The 25,283-nt window shown below is 39.9% G+C and overlaps 1 protein-coding gene across 1 annotated transcript; it reads left to right on the top strand.

Annotated features, from left to right (window-relative positions):
- Window positions 1–6,743: 6,743 nt before the first annotated feature.
- LOC309559802 (uncharacterized protein) lies at window positions 6,744–21,748 on the top strand (the record flags this gene model as incomplete). Its single annotated transcript, XM_082263240.1, has 3 exons — window positions 6,744–6,846; window positions 19,222–20,157; window positions 21,603–21,748. Exons 1-3 carry the CDS (start codon window positions 6,783–6,785, stop codon window positions 21,746–21,748), a joined length of 1,146 nt encoding a protein of 381 aa, XP_082119366.1. The 5' UTR covers window positions 6,744–6,782.
- Between the last annotated feature and the right edge of the window lie 3,535 nt (window positions 21,749–25,283).

The raw sequence follows: 25,283 nt of genomic DNA, 5'->3' as shown, positions 1-25,283 counted from the left end.
CACTGCCCGGCTGTTAACTGACACCAGCTTGCACCCTGATTCTGCCTCTGCCTGATGTTCCTGTACCTTGCTGCCTGGCTGTTGATGACTTTCTGCTTGTGTCCTGGCTTCATTCCTGTCTGCTAATCAGTACCGGTCTCTGGTTCCTACCTGGTGATCCAAAGTCATCTGTATTCTGCAACCAACAACTGGTTCTTGTTATGATTAAGCAAGTTTTTTAGTGTGTGGAACGCATCAACCATGCAGCCTGTCAGTGTTTTGTGGTGTCACATTGGGAACTCCAAATAAAGGATTTTGGAAATAGCCATGCTGTGCAGCTATTTCTTCATTCACTGCTGTATAGAGAGGTATCCCTTAGGCTTCTTTGTCTCACCTGGAGAGGTGGGTTGTCTTCATTCACAACAGCTGGTGCTGCCTGCTACATTGGCCTTCATGTCAATCTGTGTACTCACACCTCCTGTTACCACTACCAGGGGCATTAGAATGGAGGTGCAAGAAAACAACCCTCTCCAGCTTAATCCCCACCAGGTACGTGACAGATTACTTTGACACAGTTTGCCACTTTAAACATGTATTACAATGTACAGTATGTGAACTAAAAATCCCTGTTTTTTTATTGCAGTTTGCTAGAAAGGTTATATAACAATGTGCAGAGGGTTCATCCAGAATTGTTAGTGTTAATATGTAGTCACACCCCTTTAGCATCCAATGGAAAACATCATGTAGAAGCTATTGGGATTTGAGCACAGGTATTTCTTATGTCTTCTGAAACTCTGGAAACCCTGATGTAAAGGAAGAGGACTCTGGGAATCCTGATGTAAGTGTGGCGGGTCTCTAGGGACCCTAATATAGGGGGAACTCGGGAAACAGTGAGGCAAAGGGGGGGACTCTGGGGGGCCTGGGGTATGAAGGGGGGCTCTTGGGACCTTGATGTAAGGGGGGGATACTTTAGGGACCCTGATGTAAGGGGAGAGACTTTGGGAACCCTAATGTAAAGAGGGAAGACTCTGAGGACCCTGATGTAAGTGTAGGCAACCCTAATGTAAGGGGAGGACTGTGGGGACCCTGACACAAGGGGAGGGAGAAACTCTGGGTACCAGATTTCTGAATAGTCTTCAACTAGTTTCTACCTTACTTGTGCCCTGACCTACTTTATTTTTGCCTTTCCGTACACAACCTTGCTCACCTCTGACCTATCTTTTTCGATTCCTGCCTACCTGTTATGACCTCAGCTCCTACCCTGACTTTGCTTCTGCCTTACGTTCCTGTACCTCACTGCCCAGCTGTGAATGGACCCCAGCTTGTATCCTGACTCTGCCTGATGTTCCTGTACCTCCTGGAACTCAGTGCCCTCAGACCTCCCGTTACCACGGCCAGAGGTGTTGGACAAGAGGTGCAAGAGAAGCCCCACTTCCAGCTTGATCTTCCCCAGGTATGTGACAGATCATTTTGACACAGTTGACCAGCTAAAACATGTATTGCAATGTACAGTATGCAAACTAAAAAAAGCTATGTTTTTTATTGCAAAGTTTGCTAGAAAAGGTGTATAGAGTGTGCAGAGGGTTCATCCAGAATTTTTAGTGTTAAAATGTGGTCCCACCTCTATAGCATTTGAAGGATTACAATAAAAGATATTGGGATTTGCAGATATATTGTATGTCTTCTGATGTAAAGGGAAAGGACCCTTATGTAGAGGGGGGATATGGGGGCCCTAATGTAAGGGAGACATCTGAGGACATTCTGGGGACCCTGATGTAAAGGGAGGGGGGCTCTGGGGACCCTTATGTATGGAGTAGGGGAACTCTTGGGATCTTAACATAAGAAGAAGAAAGTCTAGGGACCTTGATGTAAGGGGAGAGACCTAAGGACCCTGATGTACGGAGGGGGAGGGGGATTTGGAATCATGATGTAAGTGTGGGTGATCCCTGGTAATCCTTATTTAATGGGGTGCTCTGGGGACCCTAATGTAAGGGGGACTTTGGGCACCCTCATGAAAGGGGATACCCCGATGTAAGGGGAGACTCTGGGGACCCTGATGTAAGGGGGGGACTCTTGCACCCTGTTGTAAGGGGATATGACTCTAGAGCCTGAAATAAAAACAGAGGTAAACTCTGAGAATCCTGATGTAAGGGGCTGATTTTGGGGACCCTGGGGTAAGGGGTACATGACTCTGGGGATTCTGATGTAAGGGGGGACTCTGAGGACCCTCATGTAAGGGAGAGCTCTGGGAACCTTGAACTAAGGGGGGAACTCAGGGGACCCTGATGTAAGGGGGAGAAATCTGGGGACTCTGATGTATAGTGGGACTTATGGGAACCCTTTTGGGGCCCCTGCAGTTAGAGGAGCTCTGACGAGGACTTATGATGTAAGGGAGGGGCTCTTGGTATAGGCAGGTACTCTAAAGAGGACTTCTGATGTGAACCGGGGCTCGTCCTGAATCTAGAAGTGAATGGGGTGCTCATATTGTCAGCTACAGTCACTATGTTGTTTTGTATATTACTTACTCTGTACTTTGTAAATTATATTACTTAGTTTTGTTGTACAGTACATAACCTTAATCAAAGTGTTCATTTTTCCAACAGTTGTTGGTTTTAAAAACTTCTTCTTACAGATAGACTCAGACAGACAAAGTGAATTATTTCTGTGTGCAGGGAAACATATTGTATGTAATTGAAAGTATTTAATCAATGATCCTTTGATTTGTGGTTTATGTGTATCTGTGAGACTCTCACTTGTGTAGTAAGTAGGGGAATTTTGTAGGTACAAGCACTATTGTATATGTGTACTAGACATGTGCAGAATGTAAACATTTGTTTAGTTTCATTTTGTTTCAATTTGATATTTACATACATTTGTTTAGTTAAGTTAGTTTATTTCATTTTTGGAATTTGTTTTGTTTATTTGAATCTGAATCAATTATAATTTTCTGAATTTGTAAAACTCAAATCAATTTGAATTCTATCGAAATTGCATTTGAATCAAATTCCATTCTAAATCAAATTTATTCTGTTCGAAATGTGATTTTGGAAGATAATTATATTCTTTCTATTTCATTCTACTCTATTGTTTTTTTCTATTTTCTATTATATTCTATGCTTTTCTATTCTATTCCAGTTTATTTTATTCAAAATTAGAAATTCGGAAAACAGTTATATTATTATATTCTTTCTATTTTATTCTATTCTTTTCTATTGTTTATTCTATTCTATTTCTTTATTTTCTATTCTATTTTATTAGTTTCTTTTATTTTCTCTTCTATTTTGCTCTGTTTAACTCTATTCTTTTCTATACAATTTTTTTTATTTTCTATTCTATCCACTTATTTTCTATTACATTTTTTTCTATTCTCTTATTTTCTATTCTGTTTTATTTTATGCTATTATATTCTATTCTTTTATTTTCTATTCTATTTTTTTCTGTTCCATTATATTATTTTCTATTCGATTCTCTCAGTAAATTTTTCATATTTTAGTTGTGTGGGGGGGTCACAACCAGTGTTTTCAAGATCAACATGTTTTTGGGTGGGGGGGATAACGGTACTAAGCTTGTGTCCAGATGCTGATGCAATCTTCATGACCTCTCTAGCCAATTGAGGGGAGGTGGAGCTGCAAGTGAATGTGCACTTAGTGCACTGTGTGGTTGAACACATCAGCCTTGAAGGCTAAGTTCATCTTTTTTTCTAAATTCCAGATTCCCTATGTACCAATACACCATTAATGCACCTCTGTTCCAGAAAAAAAAAAAAAAAAACGTTGTCTTCTAGGCCAGGCTGTAACTTCCAGGGTGTTCCATAGAAATCACCTCCATTACTTCCTGTCCCTTAGGTTGGAAAAAAATGTTAAGACACAGTACGGAGTTCAACAGCTGACACTCTACCCTTCTCCTCCAGGAGATTTCTCCCTCCCACCTCTGTACTCACTTACAACCAATGAACACCATTCTCACTGAATTCACAGCCAGGGTCTTCCTCTGCTGACATATTGTTTTGTACCTTACCTGCTTCTTGCCTCAAAGGTTAATTTGGCAGAGTATGCAGGAGCTGAGCGATCACATAACAGTCTATATGGATCAGAGCTGTAGTGTTAAAATCAGAAGTATGTCCCTGGAAGTCTGTAAAGCTTGCCATATGCTATAAAATGTTTATTTATCAGGGTGAAGGTGCCTAGTTTTCGTGTCTAGCCCTATGTAGGATGTGGGATACCTGCTGCTCTTTTTTATTTTATGGTAAAATACCAAAAAAACAACAAATGTTAAAACTAATGAAAAAAAATAGTGCTGGTAATATAGTGGGCTTGTATGTATATCTTGTGATGATAAATAAATATATATTCTAGATAAGTGATATAAATAGTATCTGTATCAAAAATGTAAAACCAATGTATAAATAGTTTATGATACCTAATAAAATGATAAAATATACCAAATAATATACGCACTGTAGTAATATATATATTGTGACTTAGGTGATGATTTAAATCATAAATGTGACAATGGTGATAAAATATAAATAATTAAATTACTGGATTTGCATGAAATCGCATATGACTGACAGTAAAATCCGTAATATATAAAATTATTAGTGCAACTGGTGAAATAGTCAGTGATAGTAAATAAATATATAAATAGAATCTTCAAAGTGCTTTTGTGCTCAAATTTTGTGCTCTTGGTAAAAGTAGGCACTTTTTGCTTCTTACCAGATCGATTTAGGTCGCAAGGACCCAAATTGCCTTTGATCCCTTTAAAGGATGGATCAATCCTCCACCAAACTTGTCCACTCCAGGTAAGTAGTTGATGTTCTAGGGTGGATCAGGATCAGGATAGTGGTCTCAGGCAGATGCATGTAAAAAGAAATGGTGGGGATAAAATGTGATTGTACAAGAGTGATTGGATATATAGGTATGTCCTCCTATTAAATAGCTTTGAAAAATCTAATCTGTAGCTTCTTTGAAGTGTTTGTCGCACATAGAGCAGCCCATTCAGGTGAATAAACTGCCCTACACGTGATGAGCGGAAATGCTCCAAAACGCCCCCAAAGTTACCAAAACTATGAAATAGGAGAACCCACCTGAACAATGTTTTTTTTAATTTGTTTTCTTTTGAAAATCATCAATTTTTTACAATATGCAATGGTTTAAGATGGACAAATATTGTAAAACCTTTAAGTATTGCAGCGCTACCCCCAGAGGAGCCGCTAAATTGTTTTGTGATTTCTCTGCACACTTGAAGCTGACAAACCTCGCTCACCCGGCACTTACCAACGCACCTTGAGGTATTTTAAAGAATTTATTAGGCCAAGCATAGCCTAAAAGTGGTATTAAACCGAAAACCAAAAATGTAATACATTGCAAATTCCAGTCTTTAGATGTGGTGGCTGCATCAATTTTCTTTTCTTTGGCTTTTTTTTTTAGTTAACAGAACTGAACTGTATTTACCTAGCAACAGTATAAAAAGGCAGTCCTAGATTGCTATAACAGTCCCAGTTTTATTATACTGTCCAGGGATTGATGAAAAAAACAAAACATTGTCCTGCAATGTGGTGCTTAAAAAAGCACCACAGGTCCCAGCAGATAGCAGGTTAACATGTATCATTTTTTACTTTCAAACACCTTTTTTACTTTTCAGACACTTTTCAGACACCCTTAGAGGTACTCCTACATCAGGGAGGCCTATGCCCACTCGCTATTGGGGTTGCGGGTATGCGTAGTGTGCACACAAGGACTCTTTATTTTCCCGAGTAGTTTATGCAAATAACTCTAGTTTCACTAATTATAGTTACATTTAACATTGCTGCAGTTCTACTGATTGCCAGTTAATGGGTCAGTGACAATCTGCTTAGTACAGTATCTTCAAATCTGTTTATCTTCCTAGTATATGATTTATGCATTGTTTAATTGCATTGCTTTAAGTCATTCATTTAATCTAACACCAGTTGCTTGGCCTATTTCCTGTGTAGTGTTATAGTGTAGCATACTAACGCTTATGTTCCACAGCTGTGATCGGCCTTCAGTGGGGACCAAGCAGCTTTAAGAGACATGCTATGACTAAGGCCACTTGGACGAAACGTGTAAGTGTTTTTTCCTGTTATCACTTTGTAGCAAATAAAGACTCATACACTTGAATGTTTCGGGTCGCCAGCCGCCTATTTTCATATGGGTGACTGGAAGACATTTAGAGCCTGAGCACTGACTTCTCAATTCCCTATTGGGATTTATTGGGACTTCAGTTTGTGCATTGCTTTTCTTGACTACATGAGAACCCATCATCACCAGCAGCTTCCTGCGGGGGTAAGCACTACAAATGATTGAGGTTTTCTTTGCTAGTTTCACTGAGGTAACTGGCATGAAGGTATTCAGTTATTCACAATGCAAAGACTACCTTAGACCTTCCTATCTTGCTATATCATTGTTCTTAATATAATATTTAAAACATTAATTATGCCTAGCTCCTTATGTGTGTCATTAGTACCTACATTATTCCAATTATTCTACAGTTTGTTCTAAATAAAGCTTTGGGAAAGGGCTGTTCCCAAAAAATTCCTAAGAGAATAGTTTTGCTTATCAAATGATACAATACTTAGGATAGCTAAAGGATGACAAAAGCTTAAACCAATTTACTATGCATCTCATTTGAGGATTGCCCTGTATCTATTAAAACTGATTCTATATTATAATATATTCGTAAGAGTTATTCTTCCCAGGATATATAAGAGGCAGTGTTGATGCTGAAGATCGTTTTGGACCTCTGTTCTGTTAACCTGAGTCAGAGACAATAACACAAGCACTATGGGACATGCAAAGATGCTGATGATCAAAGGATTTCTACTCTTACTTCTGTTGATCAAGATAGGTAATTTGGAGATTTCAGAGTTTATTTTATAGATTGTAAAATAAGATTATTTTGAAGGCTGCATATTTGGTATAAATCTCTAATGTAATAAACCTAGACCAGTAATGGAGAACCTTGGCACCCCAGATGTTTTGGAACTACATTTCCCATGAGGCTCAAATATACTGCAGAGTGGATGAGCCTCATGGGAAATATAGTTCCAAAACATCTGGGGTTCCGAGGTTTGCCATCACTGATCTAGACTATAGTTAAGGAAAAAATGTTTAACATTTATGGCAGAAAAATGTATTTAAATTTTTAAGTAATATTGTTTATTATTGTACCCTTTGATGATGATATTTTGACCACTGTGTAGATCTGAGTAGAACAGTAATTCTATTTCAATGGCATAATATACTCAAAAGCTTTAACAAAAAAAACAAAAAAATCTAAGATCATCATTTCAACGTCCTGTAGGAAAAAACTATGAGCTATGGTAACCAGTCCACCTTCTGCAATCAATAATTGAGATTTAAAGAATCAACTAGACTTTACCTTTCATCGGCTTAGAAGAATGAATGATGTTATTGGCAAAGTTCGTAGCCTTGTGGGACTTATTTGTTTGAATAAGGATCCTTAGATTATATGAGTATTTATTTATTTCAATAAAGTCACTAAACTATATTTATTGAATTATGAATTTTATAATGTTTGGGTGGTAATCCTGAGTTACTTTAATACTGTATAGTGTATATTTAATTATTTATTTTAATCCCCAAAATTGCAAATTGAAAAACAGAGAACTCGTTGTGTCCTTATATAAGGGAACATACAGTATATTATATGGAAAGTTACAGGAGGAATTTGTGAAAAAGGTCACAAATAGGGAAAGAAAGGTTAGAAAAAGGGCATTTAACTAATAACCAAACATGTTCTAAGGTTCTTACTAGCCCCCAAACTAGGGGGGGGGGGGGGGCTAGTAAGAACGTAATAACCTACCACTTTCTAAGGTTCTTACTAGCCCCCAAACTAAGGCCAGGCTTATGAGTGAGAAAGTATTAGTCTTTAGCATATGTTAATTGGCTTTGCTGGTAGATGTCAGAAAAAAAGTTACAGAGTCCATTTAATTGCAGGGCAGGTGGGTCAGCCTGGTCAACTGATGTGGAAGGATTTCAGAGCAGGAGTGCCCTAGAGAGGACTGAACCAGTTGACATAATACATATATCAATTGGATAACTATTTATCACAGTCTTGTGTGCATTGGTGCACTGCAGAAAAAAATAAAAATAATAATCTATAAAATATTTGTTATGACGCAGAAAAGGAAGCACGTGTCAAGCAAATTCTTGCTTAGGTATGTTCTAAACACAACTAGCCATTACAAAGAATGCGCCCATGAGCCCACTCCCATTTGCAGCTTACTCTGATTTTATCCTGAGTCAGTGCCCCTGAATAAAGTTAAATTAGGGGCTTGGCATGAGTGCAGCTTTATAGTAGAAGCTCCTATCATGCATTGGGCAATTAATTGTGTCATTACTGCCTACATTATTCCTATTAATTAGTGTCATTACCACATACAGCATTCCTAGTATTCTACAGCTTGTCCTAGTTAAAGCAGTGAAAAGGGTCATTCCCAAAAATTCCACAAGGTGAGATCTACTAAGAGATAATTTTTATTGATCATATGATGGAATAATCAGGATATTTAAAGGATGACAAAAGCCTAAAACCAATTTACTATGGATATCATTTGAGGATTATCCTGCATCAATTTAATTTGAATTGATTCTGTATTATAATATATGCACATTATTATTCTTCCAAGGTTATAAAAAAGCAGCATTGACACTGACGATAGTTCAGGCACAGGCAGTATGAGACATATAAAGATGTTAATGATCAAATGATTTTTTTTTCTTACATCTGTTGATCCAAACAGGTAATTTGGAGATTTGACCAAGAACATTAGATTTCAGAGTTTATTTTATTGATTGCTTCAATCATGGGCTTGGCATAAGTGCAGCTACAAGGTTAAAGCTCCCATCATGCATTGTTCAATTAATTAAACCATGTATTTAAAAACAAGGATGCAGTGATAATGATACAGTAAACTTAAAACACTCCCTATATAATATTGCAAAATTACTTATTGTGTAAGGGGATGGCAAAACTAAATCTAGCCTTAAAGTGATTGTAAAGTCAGAAGGTTATTTTTTATCTTAATACTTTCTATGCATTAAGATAAAAAGCTTTCTGTGTGCAGCAAACCCCCTAATACTTCCTTGAGATCCATCTAGATTCAGCGAGGTTGCCGGAGTGTCTCGGCTGCCCGGGGCTCCCCTCCCTATTGGCTGAGACCAGAGAGATAGGTGTTGGGCGCCACTGACCGGAAGGGAGATCCACCAAAAAAGGCACAAGGGGTGTCCAATAAATCTTCTTTATGAACTATCCAGATGGCCAAATACCAGGCAGCACTGGCGGTAAAACTCGGAAAATCCTGCTGGCAACAATAAGAGAGAGGGCAGGCGCCACATGTATTGAGCCAAAAATGTATTGCACGGTAAAACAATGTAGTGACTTACACTGAAAAAAGCACCAGTCTGAAATCCATGTCAGAGCATCTATTCCTCACTGAACCGGTCATCCTCCGGCCCGGAAGTGATGTCATAGGAAGCTAGTCCACGGGGCTGGTTAGACCGGAAGCCACAATGGAACGCAGGCTACCGGAAGTGACGTAACGCGTTTCGGAGCATGCGCACTCGGCTCCTTCTTCAGACGTCTGAAGAAGGAGCCGAGTGCGCATGCTCGAAATGCGTTACGTCACTTCCGGTAGCCTGCGTTCCATTGTGGCTTCCGGTCTAACCAGCCCCGTGGACTAGCTTCCTATGACATCACTTCCGGGCCGGAGGATGACCGGTTCAGTGAGGAATAGACGCTCTGACATGGATTGCAGACTGGTGCTTTTTTCAGTGTAAGTCACTACACTGTTTTACCGTGCAATACATTTTTGGCTTAATACATGTGACGCCTGCCCTCTCTCTTATTGGCTGAGACAGCAACTCAGGGCCATTGGCTCCTGCTGCTGTCATTTAAAGTCAGTCAGCCAATGAGGAGAGAAAGGGGTGGGCCGGACCACAGCTCTGTCTGAATGGACACAGGAAGCTGCAGCTCGATTCATGTGCCTCCATAGCAAGCTGCATGAGGGAGGGGCCAGGAGAGCCGAAGAGGGACCAGAGAAGAGGAGGGACTGGACTGCTCTGTGCAAAACCATTACACAGAGGAGGTAAGTATAACACGTTTGTTATTTTTAACTAGAAAAATGAGACTTTAAAATCACTTTAAAGTAAAATAACAAACATGTTACACTTACCTGCTCTGTGCAGTGGTTTTGCACAGAACATTCCCCATCCTCCTCTTCTGGGGTTCTCCACCTGTGCTCCTGGCTGTTCCTCCCTTACAAGTGCCCCCACAGCAAGCCACTTGCTGTGGGGGCACCAGTGCGGATTTGATTCTGAGCCGGGCTCTGTGTTTCTACTGACACACAGAGCCTGGCTCGGCCCTTCCCCTACTCCCTTATCATAGGCTTTGATTAACAGCAACAGGAACCAATGGCTCCTACTGCTGCCTCCATTCCCAGTGAGGAGAGAGCGACTGCTCTTGTGCTGAGCACTGGCTTGAGATCGGGCTCAGGTAAGTATGAGAGGGGGGGCTGGAGCTGCACACAGAGGGTTTTTTACCCTAATGCATAGAATGCATTAAGGTAAAAAAAAAAAAAAAACTTCTGTGTTTAGAACCTCTTTAAGTCTTTTGAGGTTATTATTATTACTTATTTTTAAAAAGAGCATCATCTATTGAATAGGTATAGGCGTCTTATGCAAAAAATTAGACACTTCTAAAATTAGAGCAGCGTTGATTCTTTTTTGAATCCCCATGCTTTTGTCATAAAAAAAAAAGATATAAATAAGGTTTAGAAAGGTAAGAAATAAGATGTCACATATGCCAGAAAAAATAAACTCTAAAGATGTCCAGGTGACTCTACATAGGCTCCCTTCACCAAAAATGAAAAAAAAAAAAAAGAAATACTAGAGAAAGAACAATAAGAAAAAAATAAGGCTCCATTATGGACAAAGTAACGTATCTGCTGTTTGTTTAAAGCTGTAACATATTTAGATATGGGTAATTACTAATGAATGCAGTTATGCTTGCATTTAAAAAAAAATCTTACATTGACAGAATACACCTGGTGTAAATGCCTAAATGTGAGTTTATATTAGTCCTTTGTAATTTTCTGTACATCAGCACTTGAGGACAATTAGGAGTTCTACAGGCACAGTTTGCTGCTCCTTCACTCTCCAATTACAGGCAGAGACAGCAATGTGTCCTAGCTGTGCAAGTTAACTGCAGAAGGTCAAAGTCAGGTCTGACTGCATTTATTAGAAAGGATCAGCAATGTATGCATAGAAAAAAATTTGGCTGGTAGGTAAAATCCTCTAATATTTGAATTTCAATAGAAAACACTGTACTTTAAATAAAAGATACTGAAAATAAGAGGTTTTTTTACATTATTTTTTACCATTTTATTTTATTTATTTATTTCTTAAAATTTTGTTTTTTTTTGTTTTTGCAATTTTTTTTAGCTCTGCTGGGGGGCTCCAGTTAATAATCATGGATCTAAACAGACCTCTGACCTATGAAACAGAGAAAGGAGATTGAGGAACAGCCCTCAATATCCATCTCTTCAGCCTCAGCTGCATAGAATGAATTGACAGGAATAGCTCTCTACAGAGCTTCCCATTCATTCACAAACTGAAGCATAGTAAACATAGTTTACTATGCTTCAGTTGTGGATGGACACAGGAGCAATCAGTACCCATCACTTACTGTGTCCATTCAGAAAAAGAAGGGGTCGGCAAATTACATATTTACCGGCCCCCTTCCCTTTTCTCCATCTTGATACAACAGCCAGCAGGAGAAGGGAGGGTGGAAGACAGCAGAGCTGCAGGGGAAGGAGGACCAGAGGAGCCTACAGTGGCCCAGGGTAAGCAGGGACAAGTAACCTGGATAAGAGGGGTAGCATGGAGAGGAACCACATAGAGAGGCCCTCCATTTTCCTCCTGCAGCCGCTGAATGCCTGCAGGAATGAGAACAGGAGAAACAGGCTTTTAGCAGCTGCAGGAGAAAAATGGAGGGCTTCAGTTCCTCTATATTTCACCCTTGCTGCCCCTCCTATCCAGGTGTAGAGCAGGGGGAGCCACACAGGCCCCCTGGAGCATGGGGTTGGGTTGCAATTGCTCTCCTGCGACCCCTGTAGTTACGCACCTGCCCCCATTCACATTGGTGCGCTTTTTTCTTCAGTTGCTGCTGGGCTGCACTGTACGGTCATCTAAATGACATTTATCTCTATGGTGCCTATTCACATCAATGCAGTGCAGCTGCAGCGCATTTTTAAAAAGTACAGGTGCAATTGCAGGATGATTTTTGGCCACATAGACTTCAATAGTAATGCACCAAAAACGTATGTAAAGCGCATGTACATGCATTTTTGTGTGTTTTTGTGTAAAAATCCTTCTCTTACAAAAAAATGCATTAAGCATGAAAAATGTGTTAAAAACGTTTCCAAAATGTGCAAAGTCGCACTAGAAAAATGCATTAAAAAAAAACGTATCATACTGCAGAAGCACTAGTGTGAACCTAAGCTGAAAGTATCTTGTGTAGAATCCTCAGTAATAACTTATAAACTTTTTTTTTTTTTCATCCAATTTGCCAAAAACTATCCATTAAAACAACTTCACTAAGATCATACTTTATAACATACTGCTAATTTTTTGCTACCGCCAACAGAATTCTATGACCGAATTCCATTTTTAAAAAATTAATAATAAATGAATGCAACAGGCAAGTGGAAATGATGCAATAGAAAGCATTGTAAACCCTAAAAAAAAATCCTATAATCTGCACACAGTCACTCACACAGGGCTTTTCACCTTACCTTCTGGGGTATGGGGACATTCTGATTCAGATTTAGTGTACATTATTATTCTGTAGCTGAGATCTGCTGATATATTTAATTAAAAAAAACTGACTCATACATTATGAGATGCATAAAGTGATTCACAGACGTTTCACACTGTGCTCCAACTGGAATAAAAATGTTATCTTGGATTACATCTCAGAAAAGCTAGATCCCATAGTTAGAGAATTTACCTGTTGATTTCAGTTATTACATTTTTTTTTTTTTCCGACTGGCAACAATGAAGATTTGTGCATACCAAAAAATACAGGAAGAATTATAAATATAAAGAGTGAAGGGCTGAGGGTATGTTCACACTATTCGTGTTAGCTACTGTTTTGCAGGAAAAAAAAATTTTCATTGCAGCTTGCCAATTCTTAGATGTGATGCCCACATTTGTTTTCTTGTTTAAGCTTTCTTTCTTTTATTTTCACCTGGTTGTCCTGCAAGCAATTCTGTTATTTTTCAACAAAACAAGCTGACCTGCAGATGTAGCAGTTAACCACTTAAGCCCCGGAGGATTTTCCTGCTCAAAGACCAGGGCCTATTTTGCGATTCGGCACTGCGTGATTTTAACAGAAAATTGCGCGGTCGTGCGGTGCTGTACCCAAATTAAATTGATGTCCTTTTTTTCCCACAAACAGAGCTTTATTTTGGTGGTATTTGATCACCTGTGCGATTTTTACTTTTTGCGCTATAAACAAAAAAACAGGGACAATTTTGAAAAAATAACAATATTTTTCAAATTCTTTTATATGAAATTCCCCCCAAAAAAATGTAAAAATCACAATTTTTTAACATTTTAGGCCAATTTGTTTTCTGCTACATATGTTTGGTAAACAAAATCGCAATAAGCGTATTTTGTGTGGTTTGCTCAAAAGTTATTGCGTCTACTATCTACGGGAAAGATTTATGTCATTTTTATTGTTTTTTATTGCGATCTGCGATGTTTTTTGTGGGACTGCGACATTGCGGCGGACAGATCGGACCCCTGACTTACATTTTTGACACTTTTGGGGATACCAGTGACATTACTACAGTAATCAGTGCTATACATATGCACTGTTACTGTAAAATTGACACTGGCAGGGAAGGGGTTAACTTTATTGGTGATCAGTGGGTTAAATGTATCCCTAGGGGCGTGATTCTAACTGTGGGGGGCGTGGCTTGTGATGTAACCACAGAGACATACAATCCTACATAGCAGGATCGTATGATCTCTGCAGTTACACCAGTGGGAAATTGCGAGTGACCGGCAGACATCGGAGCCGCCGGTCACTCGCGCGGGGATGTTAGTGAACGAGCGGGGGTGGAAGCACGCCTCCGGGGGCACGCGCTCACCCCCTAGAGGCCCGTAGGCGAGCAACGTAGCCCTACGTCGTTTTGCCTGTACGGGGCTGACTGCCGCAGTAAATAGTTGTGCGGCGGTCTGCAAGCGGTTAAAGGTCTCAGACAAGCTATGTAACACTGGCAGGGGTGCTTACAATGATCCATTTTGTTTTTTTTTTTTTTTTTTTTGTAAAAACTTTATCCCAAGAGGAACAAAACTGCTTAAAACATTTTAACTGCAGTTTGGTTTTCATTTGTTTGTGTATCTACAGTAAACCTGCCAGTACATCAAACCCCCCTCTCCTCCCAGACTGACAATGCTTCTGTCCAAAAGTGGGGGCACTGGAGCTGTGTTACTGGCCAGATGAACAGGTGAAAACAGAGGGGAAAAGAAAAAAAGAAAACAAATGCAGCCACCATATTAAGGGATTGATAAGCTGCAATATATTATATTTTTGGTTTTGGATTTAATGCCGCTTTAATATATAAAAAATAGCACATTACATTGCACATTGCATGCCTTTAGACACCATAATAAATATAAAAAAAAAACAACACTGGTGATATATAGGGATGATCGAACGGTTCGGGTCGACCATCGGTTCGACCCGAACATTGGGTGTTCGAAATTCGTCCGAATTCCGAACTTTTTGCTGAAAAAGTTCAGAATTCGGCAACCAGAACTGACCAAAATGCAATGGGCCAGGAAATGGGCTTTAAAAGCCTGTGATTGGACCAGAATCATCAGTAAAAGCCAATTGAGGGGGCAGGAGAATGCTAGGAATGTGATTGGAGTGACTAGGGGGTCCAGAGGCCAATCATTAGTGAATACGCCCCCCAGTATATAAGATAGCCCTGCCAAATTTCTACCATTTTAATACAGGGACGTGGAAGAGAGTGGAAGCAGTTCTGTTACTTCTGCTTCAAAAGTGTCATTTAGCAATTATTAGTGTGAGGAAAGGGATATCTAGTGTAGTTAGGGTGCTATTTTCCACTTTAGTTAGCTTCAAAAATCTAGTTTCTGTAGGGAAAATGTTAATTGCCAGGGTGACCGTAGTGAAGTGTAGGGTTAACTGACACTGACTGCTATGGCAGGGTGACCAAACCCTTCCATTTCAGGGTGACCGCTATAGAGAAAAGATTGTTTCTCTTATGTGACTTACAGAGCAGCGATATGGCTTCTCGCCGGTCAGCCTGCTTTTTGCTGCAGGCGTTTGTAGGGCTTTTTTGAGGACATATTTGGAGTCAGGCATGACATCTGAACTTGTGTATAGGGGTATATATACACACACATGTATGTATATATACACCTACACATATATAGGTGTGAAAATAGCAGAACACTATGCTTGCGCTAATGAAATAAATAACAGGCATATGGCTCTGCTCCTATAACACGTATATATGTGTATGTGTATATATACATACATGTGTGTGTATATATATACCCCTATACAGAAGTTCAGATGTTTTGCCTGCCTCCAAAGACCCCAAAAAAATGCCCCAAAAAAACGCCTGCGCCAAAAAAAAACACCCAGGTGTGTTATTGCAGGCGTTTTTTTTGGGCATTTTTTGGGGGTCTTTGGAGTCAGGCATGACATCTGAACTTGTGTATAGGGGTATATATACACACACACACATGTATGTATACATACACCTACACATATATAGGTGTGAAAATAGCAGAACACTATGATTGCGCTAATGAAATAATTAACAGGCATATGGCTCCGCTCCTATCACACCTATATATGTGTAAGTGTATAAAAACATATAAGTGTGTGTGTATATATACCCCTATACAGAAGTTCAGATGTTTTGCCTACCTCCAAAGACCCACAAAAAATGCCCAAAAAAACACCTGCTCCAAAAAAAAACCCAAGGTGTGTTATTGCAGGCGTTTTTTTTGGGCATTTTTTGGGGGTCTTTGGAAGCAGGCAAAACATCTGAACTTCTGTATAGGGGTATATATACACACACACACTTATATGTATTTATACACAGGGGAGAAGCAATATGGGTGTTAATTATTTCATTAGCGCAAGTATAGTGTTCTGCTACTTTCACACCTATATATGTGTATGTGTATATATACATACATGTGTGTGTGTATATATACCCCTACACAGAAGTTCTGATGTTATGCCTGCCTCCAATAACCCCCAAAAAATTCCCAAAAAAACGCTTGCTACAAAACCGGCAAGGCGTGAAAATAGCGGAGCCATATCCCTGTTCTGTAAGTGACCTAAGAGAAACAATCTACTTTTTCTGGTTCTGGACATGCTACAGAGCTGAAACTTCACAGGTACACTTTTTAGACCCCCCCCAGACACTAAATCCAAAGAAATCTCATTTTTTTTTTCCAATTATTTTTTCAATAATTGGCTCTCTTTCAAAACTGACAATTTTTAAGAACTTTTTTTTGTGTGATTAATAGTCTCTGGGGCATGACCCAGAACCCTAGGCACTTTTTAGGGGCATTTATTGGGTTTTAGGGCTTCAAAATGGGGTTTTGTGATTACCGAAGTTCGGGTCCCATTGATTTCAATGGGGTTCTGAAATCCGGGCCGAACTTTCTGGAAGTTCTGGTGTTCTGGTCGAACCGAACTTTTGAAAAGTTCGATCATCCCTAGTGATATATACATTTAAAAATCAATCATTTTTTTTTAAATATTAATATGTATATTTATTAATCATTTTATACATGTCTAGCACCTGGACCATGAATAGGCAAGAGATAATCCCTATGAAAAAACATTATGTAAGAAACAGTCTTTAAAGCATATTAAAGACTCTTAATGCTTCATGTCCCTTATTAGAAAGTAAGGTAATCATTTTCTATTCAACTGCATGAATACCTGGAAACAGAAAATGGAAAATGGATGGTGGATGGGAGGGGGAAATACTAGAATATACTACATAGAACATAGAACATAGAATAGTGAGGGCAGAAAAAAGACCATGTGGTTCACCAAGTCTGCTCCATTTTTTTTATTTTTTTGTTAGTTACCATTTTTGATTAGATATAGCTCTAGTATTGTTTGTACCCGTCTTATTTGAATGTACTTACTATTGACTGGCTCTCTACCTCTGCTGGAAGTTTATTCCAAGCATCAAATACACTTTAGGTAAAATAATACTTTCTAAGATAAGTTTTGAACTTTCCTCCTGCTAGTCTGAGGTCATGTCCCCGTGTTCTTGATCTTGGCTTCATATTGAAAATATTGCCCCAGAACTTTATTCACTCCATTGATGTATTTGAAGGTTTCAATCATGTCTTCCCTTCCCTTGCCCTTCAAAGAGTAGGTTTACCTATAATGAGAGAATGCATCTGAATTGTATCTAGGAGGCGGAGCAGTGACACCAACCTTGCAGAACTTCAGTCTTCTCAGAAGTTGTGACACCCTTTGTATGACACCCAGGCATATAGAAGAGCAGGAGTAAATCAATCCCAATGTAGTATGCACTGCTTTGTAAAAGTTTTGGCAGAAAAAACATTATATGTGTTTCAGTCGTATACAGTATTTAGATCTATTAACCACTTGCCGACTGCTCACATTGACAGTACTGCGGCAAAGTGGCTCTCCTGGGTCCAGCGATGTAGGCCTACGTTGCTGGATACTGCCCCCTCTCGGCGGCGCGTGCGCGCCACCGTAGGCTCGCTCCCGCTGTATTCAGACACAGCGGGAGTCGGGCCAGGGGAGGAGAGGCAGTGATCACCGCCGCTCTTCCCCGATCATCGGGGATCGAGTGAGGAAATCCGCCCGCTTGTGTAAACAAAGCGGGCGGATCTCCTATGTGACAGACAGTGACAGATTACAGGATTTAGCATAGCTGAACCTGCGATCTGTGTCACACAGCCCCCTCCCCCCCACACACGTCAGTAAGCATGAGGCATACATTTAACCCCTTGATCACCAGCAGTGTTAACCCCTTCCTTGCCAGTGTCATTATTACAGTAACAGTGCATATTTATAGCACTGATTACTGTAGTAATGTCTCTGGTCCCCCCAAAAGTGTCATAAATGTCAGTCAGGGGTTCGATCTGTCCGCCGCAATGTCGCAGTCCCGCAAAAAAAAAACGCAGATCGCCGCCATTACTAGTAAAAAAAATAAACAATAAAAATGACAAATCTTTCCCATAGTTAGTAAACGCAATATTTTGCGCAAACCAATCAAAATATGCTTATTGTGATTTTTTTTTTACCAAAAATATGTAGCAGAAAACAAATTGGCCTAAAATATTAAAAAACATTTTTTTGGGGGGAATGTTATATATCAGAATGTAAAAAATATATATATTTATTTTCAAAATTGTCGCTCTTTTTTTCAAAAAATAAAAATCGCACAGGTGATGAAATACCACCAAAAGAAAGCTCTATTTCTGGGGAAAAAAAGGACATAAATTGAATTTGGATACAGCGTTGAACGACCTTGCAATTGTCCGTTAAAATAATGCAGTGCCGAATCGCAAAATATAGCTGGTCAGGAATGGGGAAAAATCTTCCGGGCCTAAAGTGGTTAGAAATATGCTCATTGAGAATTATTTTGTCAAAGACATGTAGCTAAATACATTTTGGCCTAAATATATGACAAAAATTGAATATATTGGATATTTTTTAACTGTCAAAGTAGAAAATGTAAATTTTTTTGCAAAACTTTTGCTCTTTTTTTTATTAATATCACAAAAAATGAAAAGCGCAGAGGTGATCAAATACCACCAAAAGAAAGTACGGTGTTGCATGACCACGCAATTGTCAGTTAAAGTCGCGCAGTGCCAAGTTGCAAAAAGTGGCCTGGACATTAAGCAGGAATATCCTCCGGTCCTAAAGTGGTTAAAGATACATCCGGTCTATGCTTTGTAGCAGTAGGCAAAGTTTCAATTTATTATTCTGGAAGTGCTGATGAACACATGTATGTACAATATATTTTAATAACTGTTTATTAAGATTCCCTTTGTCTATCTGGGTAATGGAAAGCATTAAATGGTATGCGTAATACACTATTTTACTGTGGCACTAATTTGTAAATATATCACTTTTCATATACATGTACAGATGCTCAGACCTCTGCTGGAAGTACTGCAACCTCTGCTGCAAGCACTGCAACCCCTGCTGCAAGCACTGCAACCTCTGCTGGAAGTACTGCAACCTCTGCTGCAAGCACTGCAACCCCTGCTGCAAGCACTGCAACTTCTGCTGCAAGCACTGCAACCTCTGCTGGAAACACTGCAACCTCTGCTGGAAGCACTGCAACCTCTGCTGGAAGCACCACAACCCCTGCTGGAAGCACTGCAACCCCTGCTGTAAGCACTGCGACCTCTGCTGGAAGCACCGCAACCCCTGCTGCAAGCACCGCAACCCCTGCTGGAAGCACTGCAACCCCTGCTGGAAGCACCGCAACCCCTGCTGTAAGCACTGCGACCTCTGCTGGAAGCACTGCAACCCCTGCTGGAAGCACCGCAACTCCTGCTGGAAGCACTTTAACCCCCACTGCAAGCACTGCAACCCCTGCTGCAAGCACTGCAACTCCTGCTGGAAGCACCGCAACTCCTGCTGGAAGCACTGCAACCCCCACTGCAAGCACTGCAACCCCTGCTGCAAGCACTGCAACCCCTGCTGGAAGCACCGCAACCCCTGCTGGAAGCACCACACCCCATACTGGAAGCACCGTAACCCCTGCTGCAAGCACCACACCCCATACTGGAAGCACCACACCCCATACTGGAAGCACCACAACCCCTGCTGGAAGCACTGCAACCCCTGCTGGAAGCACCACACCCCATACTGGAAGCACTGCAACCACTGCTGGAAGCACCGCAACCCCTGCTGGAAGCACCACACCCCATACTGGAAGCACCACACCCCATACTGGAAGCACCACAACCCCTGCTGGAAGCACTGCAACCCCTGCTGGAAGCACCACACCCCATACTGGAAGCACCACAACTCCTGGTATAGACCCCCAATCACAAGTTGAGCTCCTTAATGCTGGTAAGTATGTTTCACTCTGTGATGTAAAAAAGTTCAATTTTCCTGTGAAAACTGTTATTTGGATTAATAATAATAATAATAATAATAATAATAATAATATGCAATGATGCAGTCTCAGTTTTTTGCCTTTTCTTCACAAAATTGTTTCATTTAGATTATATTATCAGTCTAGAATATCCTTAATATTGGTTGATGTTCTTATATTTCACATTTCCAGTTATAATATACAGCAATCCATCTTGATTTCAGATGTTAGAAAAGATTTAGCCTTCAAGAGAGTTTACAGGGCAACAGCTAAATATACAGCTAAAATATATAAGTATTCACTTCCAACATATGTATAACTATATTCAGCCAGTCCTGGGGTTCCCACACCTCTGCCACACTGCACAGCTAGGCAGTTGACACCTTCAGTTACATTTTCATTTCCTATACTGGAGGGTACACTAGGGTTGGCCAATAGAAGGGGAGGACAGAGAGTTGACCTCATCTGTGCATTGCTGCTGTTTCACTATCCAATCACAGGTTGGGAAAGAGGAAAGGGGGAACCATGCTGTATTTCTTTCATTGCATTAGAATAAAAACTTGATCCTAGCAGTGCTATATTTCAGGAGTGTCTAGATTTGAAAAAGCTTCCCAACCAAAATTACATATATTTTTGGCAGGTAAGGCTACCTTTGTTTGTTTTGTTTTTTTAATTGGAAGTAAATCCTCCTATTGTTTTTAGCCAAGAAAGACACCATCTTGGCCTTTGTTTAGTCTACAACTGCCATGGTGCTGCACATGTGATCAATCATGACACCAGCCATTGGACGGTTAAACAGTTTGGTTGAGAGCACAACCAATGGGATTGTTACATTCCTGGCATGAGCCTGGCATGTGTGCAGCAGCCCCCCTAATACTTACTTGAGCTCCCTCTCTGTCCAGCAATGTCCACGAGTGTCTCAGCCGTCTGTGATTCTCTCTCCTGATTGGTTGAGACACAGCAGTGGTGCCATTGGGATGGGCCCGGGTCAGGGTTCCGTCTCTGAATGGACACAGGGAGCGGTGACTTGGCTTGGGTGTCCCCATAGCAAGCTACTTGCTGTGGGGGAATTGAACAGGAGGGAGGGGCCTGGATCACAGAAGAGGGACCCGAGAAGAAGAGGACCCAGGCTGCCCTGTGCAAAACCACTGCAACAGAGAAGGTAAGTATAACATGTTTGTTATTTTTATAGGAAAAAAAAGCGACACTTTACAATCATTTTAAAGCATCCTAGGGTAATTACACTGCTCCTCCATGGATACAGTACAGTAAGTGAGTGTAGACACCCTAGGGGAAGAAGTGTGTTATTAGCAGGATTAGCAGGAGAAAATAAAACAAAGCCTGATAAGAGAAATCTAATGCATCCACTACATCTAAGACTAGAAGAGCTACAATATCATAAATTTTTGGTTCTCTTTAGGCATTAACGGGAAAATCATAGGGCAGTATAGGACAGCCTTATCATACAACCTTAAAGCCACTCGCCTGGAAGTCAAGGTGGAGAAAGTTAAAACTGAGGTTGGATCTGAATATGTTCTCACTGGCCTGCCCTCTTCCACCTCATGAACATGCTAAAGATTATTTTTTTTTAATAAAACATTTCTGTTTTCATTATCTACCATAGTGTAGACCAGTGTTTCTCAACCTCTTTTTCAGTCAGGGCACCCTTTAAAATGTTGCACAATGTCAAGGCACCCTATTCTAAAATGGTAAAAACAAAACTAATAGTTTTAGAGAACACAGCAACATCCACACACAGGACACCCAACGTTAACGGTGATTTATTCTTCCAAAACAAAACACGCCTTTGCACATAGTTACTGACTAGTATGCCAATGTTTCTCTTCCTCACAGAGCTAATGTGACCCCAGTGCTGACAGAAAGGGGCAAGGGAAGGGCAAACAAGGTTGCTGTGCAGGCGCCTGATGTCCTCCTTATCAACCAATGCCATTGGGCATTAGGAGGCTGGCGAATAGAAGGTTGTGATGGTGCACAATTAAAACCTGTGGCTTTTTGTAACTAAAAGGCAGGCTTAATCCACCTTCTGGTTTGTATACAATTTTTGGACAATTTTTGGGAATTTTGCCAAGGCACCCCGGTTGAAAAAGGCTGATTTAGACCCAGGGATGTCATCTCTGGGTCTTTATGTTTCTATATGCAAAATCTTCAGATAGGTGGGAGGGTGTTCGAACAAGTGGGATTAGAGAATGAGTGCTGGTGAAAGCTAATAACCATGTTAATGTCAATATATACACAGTATTCCGTATATGTATATATATATATATATATATATTTTTTTTTTTTTTTCTTTAACCTTCTTAGCGGTATTCCCGAGTGTGGCTCGGGGTTAAATTTCAGAGCCAAAAGCAGTAACCCCGAGCCACACTCGGGGTACCGCCAGAAGCATCGCTGGATCCTTTAAGAGAGGTTTCTTACCTTGTCACCGGGATCCAGCGATGTGTCCCGGCGGTGTCTAGCGGCAGATCTTCCTCCCAATCCTCTCCGTGCCCCGGCTTCCGTCTCCTGCGACGTGACGTTCACAGGGGGGGTGGAACCGGCGGCAAATTCAAATGTAAAAACACACCAAACACACTGATACCATTCAAAATTAAAAAAATCATATTAGTTTGCCCTCCAGTGCCCTTTCCAGCAGTTTTACTGTACTTTTTATGTAAATATATATATATATATATACAGTATATATATATATATATATATATATATATATATATATATATATATACGTAATTCTTGTGAATGAGCAGCCCAAACCAACTGTATACATTATATATATATATCTATATATATATATATATATATATATATATATATATATATACATATATATATATCTATATATATATATATATATATATATATATATATATATATATATATATATATATATATATATATAATATATGTATACATAATATATGTATACATACATATAAATATATATATATATATATATATATATATATATATATGTATATATATAATAAATGTATACAGTTGGTTTGGGCTGCTCATTCACAAGAATTACCTGCAAAATAATGGTACCACTTTCAGCACCTAAAATCCAAAAGAATCATACCGCAAGGGAGGTTAAAGCCTGTTTCATATATCATACAGTATGCCCATACTAGGGCAGTGTTTGCCTGCACAGGCTGCCCCATTAATTTAAATTGGTACAAAGAGGCTGTACTGACACAGCCGCTGCGTCCAATTAAAAACCTTGCATGCATGGGTGCGCAACCTCGAATGCAGACAGTGTGGGGTTGATTTATTAAAACTGGGAGTGTTAAATCTGATGTAGCTCTGCATGGTAGTCAATCAGCTTCTAACTTCAGCTTGTTCAATTAAGCTTTCTGATGAAAATGGGTCACAGAAGTTCTAAACGAAATGCACTCCTGTGATCTACAGAAGTACAGCCAAATGAGCTTTTGCTGTACTTTCTCCTTTAATGATAAGAAGAACTTAATATTTTTTTTCCTCCATGCCAGCCCTTATATATGATGCAATAACATCTTTTTAATGTTTTTTTTTTCTAGCTTTATATTCTTACTGGAAGGTCATCCTCTTAGGTTTGGGAGCCATTCTAGCCTTTACAACATTTGCATACGTTGTATTTAGGGTAAGCACACCATTCTAAATATATACATATTTTTTGTTGCCATAAATGGAAATGCATGATATTTTTTGTAGATATTTTCTTTATTAATTCATTATGTAGACAAAAAATATTACATTAAGAAAATGTTTATTTTTGTTCAGATAAATGTAAAATGTTGTATAACAATCCCAACAGTAATTCAACATCAGGATAGGTCTCATTAGCACAATATATGTAGAATTACCTCCCAGCACCACAAGGAAGATAAGACATGTGTGCTTATTCAGTGTGTTTTTGCTGCCAGCAAATAGTCTTGAAACATTTAGGGGCCACTCACACCTACTTGCTTTGCTGTGGTATGGCAGCCCATTCATGGCATGTTTTGCTGCATTAACCCAACTCCATTACGGAAATGCATTAGATTGCGACACAAAGTCCCTGAGGAAGCCTGTTTATAGAGATAAGTGATGCCACACTCAATACAAGGTGTAACAATAACCACTTGTTTTTATGAATATCACAGGGATATAGGAATAATGGTCCCACTTGTTATAGTCTAGCAAACCAGGCCTCTACCTCTATAGGGCTCATTTAGTCACTAGTTATTAAAGCCAATTGGAAATTCTTACGCTTTCTTATATTTTGTTTTGGCATGCTGCTTTGGTGACTGTTTGGTTGATTTGTTGGTTGCTTGGCTAGACCAGGGGTCTCTAAAACCGAGGGCCAGATGTGGCCCCTTGCTAGCCTTTCTGGCCCTTGGGGAACTATTCATCCCAATAATATGAGGTTCTATTCCTTCCACTGACACCAGCAATGGAGAACTATTTCTTCCACTGATACCAATAATGGGGCACTAATCCTCCTACCGACCACCAACCCTGAGGCCATTTTTATTCTCACTGATGTTGGGCCAGGGACATTTTCTACCCCCGCTGGCCACAATCCAGCCCTCCTAAAGTCTGAAGGACAGTATACTGGCCCTTTGTTTGAAAAGTTTTGAGACCCCTGGGTTAGATGAAGGACATATTGGGAATTATAAGTCGGGGGTGGAACTTTCAAGCAAACAGGACCTTCAAGCAATACTTTCATCGCTGATTAATTCTTATCTTGCTAGCTACAAGCATTTCAAACTGCAATGCTTTACCTTAGAAGTTCTCTTCCTACTCCCTAAAATCATTTCACGCTATTTTTCCATCTCTCATCAATTTTCTTCTTGTTCCCTACAGTCATTTCGACCAACATTTGCCAGAAGCACTCCAACCAATTACAGACCAAACCGTTCCGTCTGAGAGGCATGTGTATCGAACCAAAGAAAGAGAGACTACTGCACAAAATATCCTTCATCAATGCACAATAATATGGAGATGGGTCCAGTACCTAATATGGGTGGTCATTATGGGATGAATACAGGAAGATGTCACAATGAATAGGAGATTCATTTTAAAATAATTACACAGTATTTTATAGCCCAGCTGGAGTCTCACA

Source organism: Pelophylax lessonae (genome assembly GCF_965119305.1).
Source record: "Pelophylax lessonae genome assembly, chromosome: 7".
Lineage (NCBI taxonomy): Eukaryota > Metazoa > Chordata > Amphibia > Anura > Ranidae > Pelophylax > Pelophylax lessonae.
This window is presented reverse-complemented; position numbering and strand designations above follow the sequence as displayed.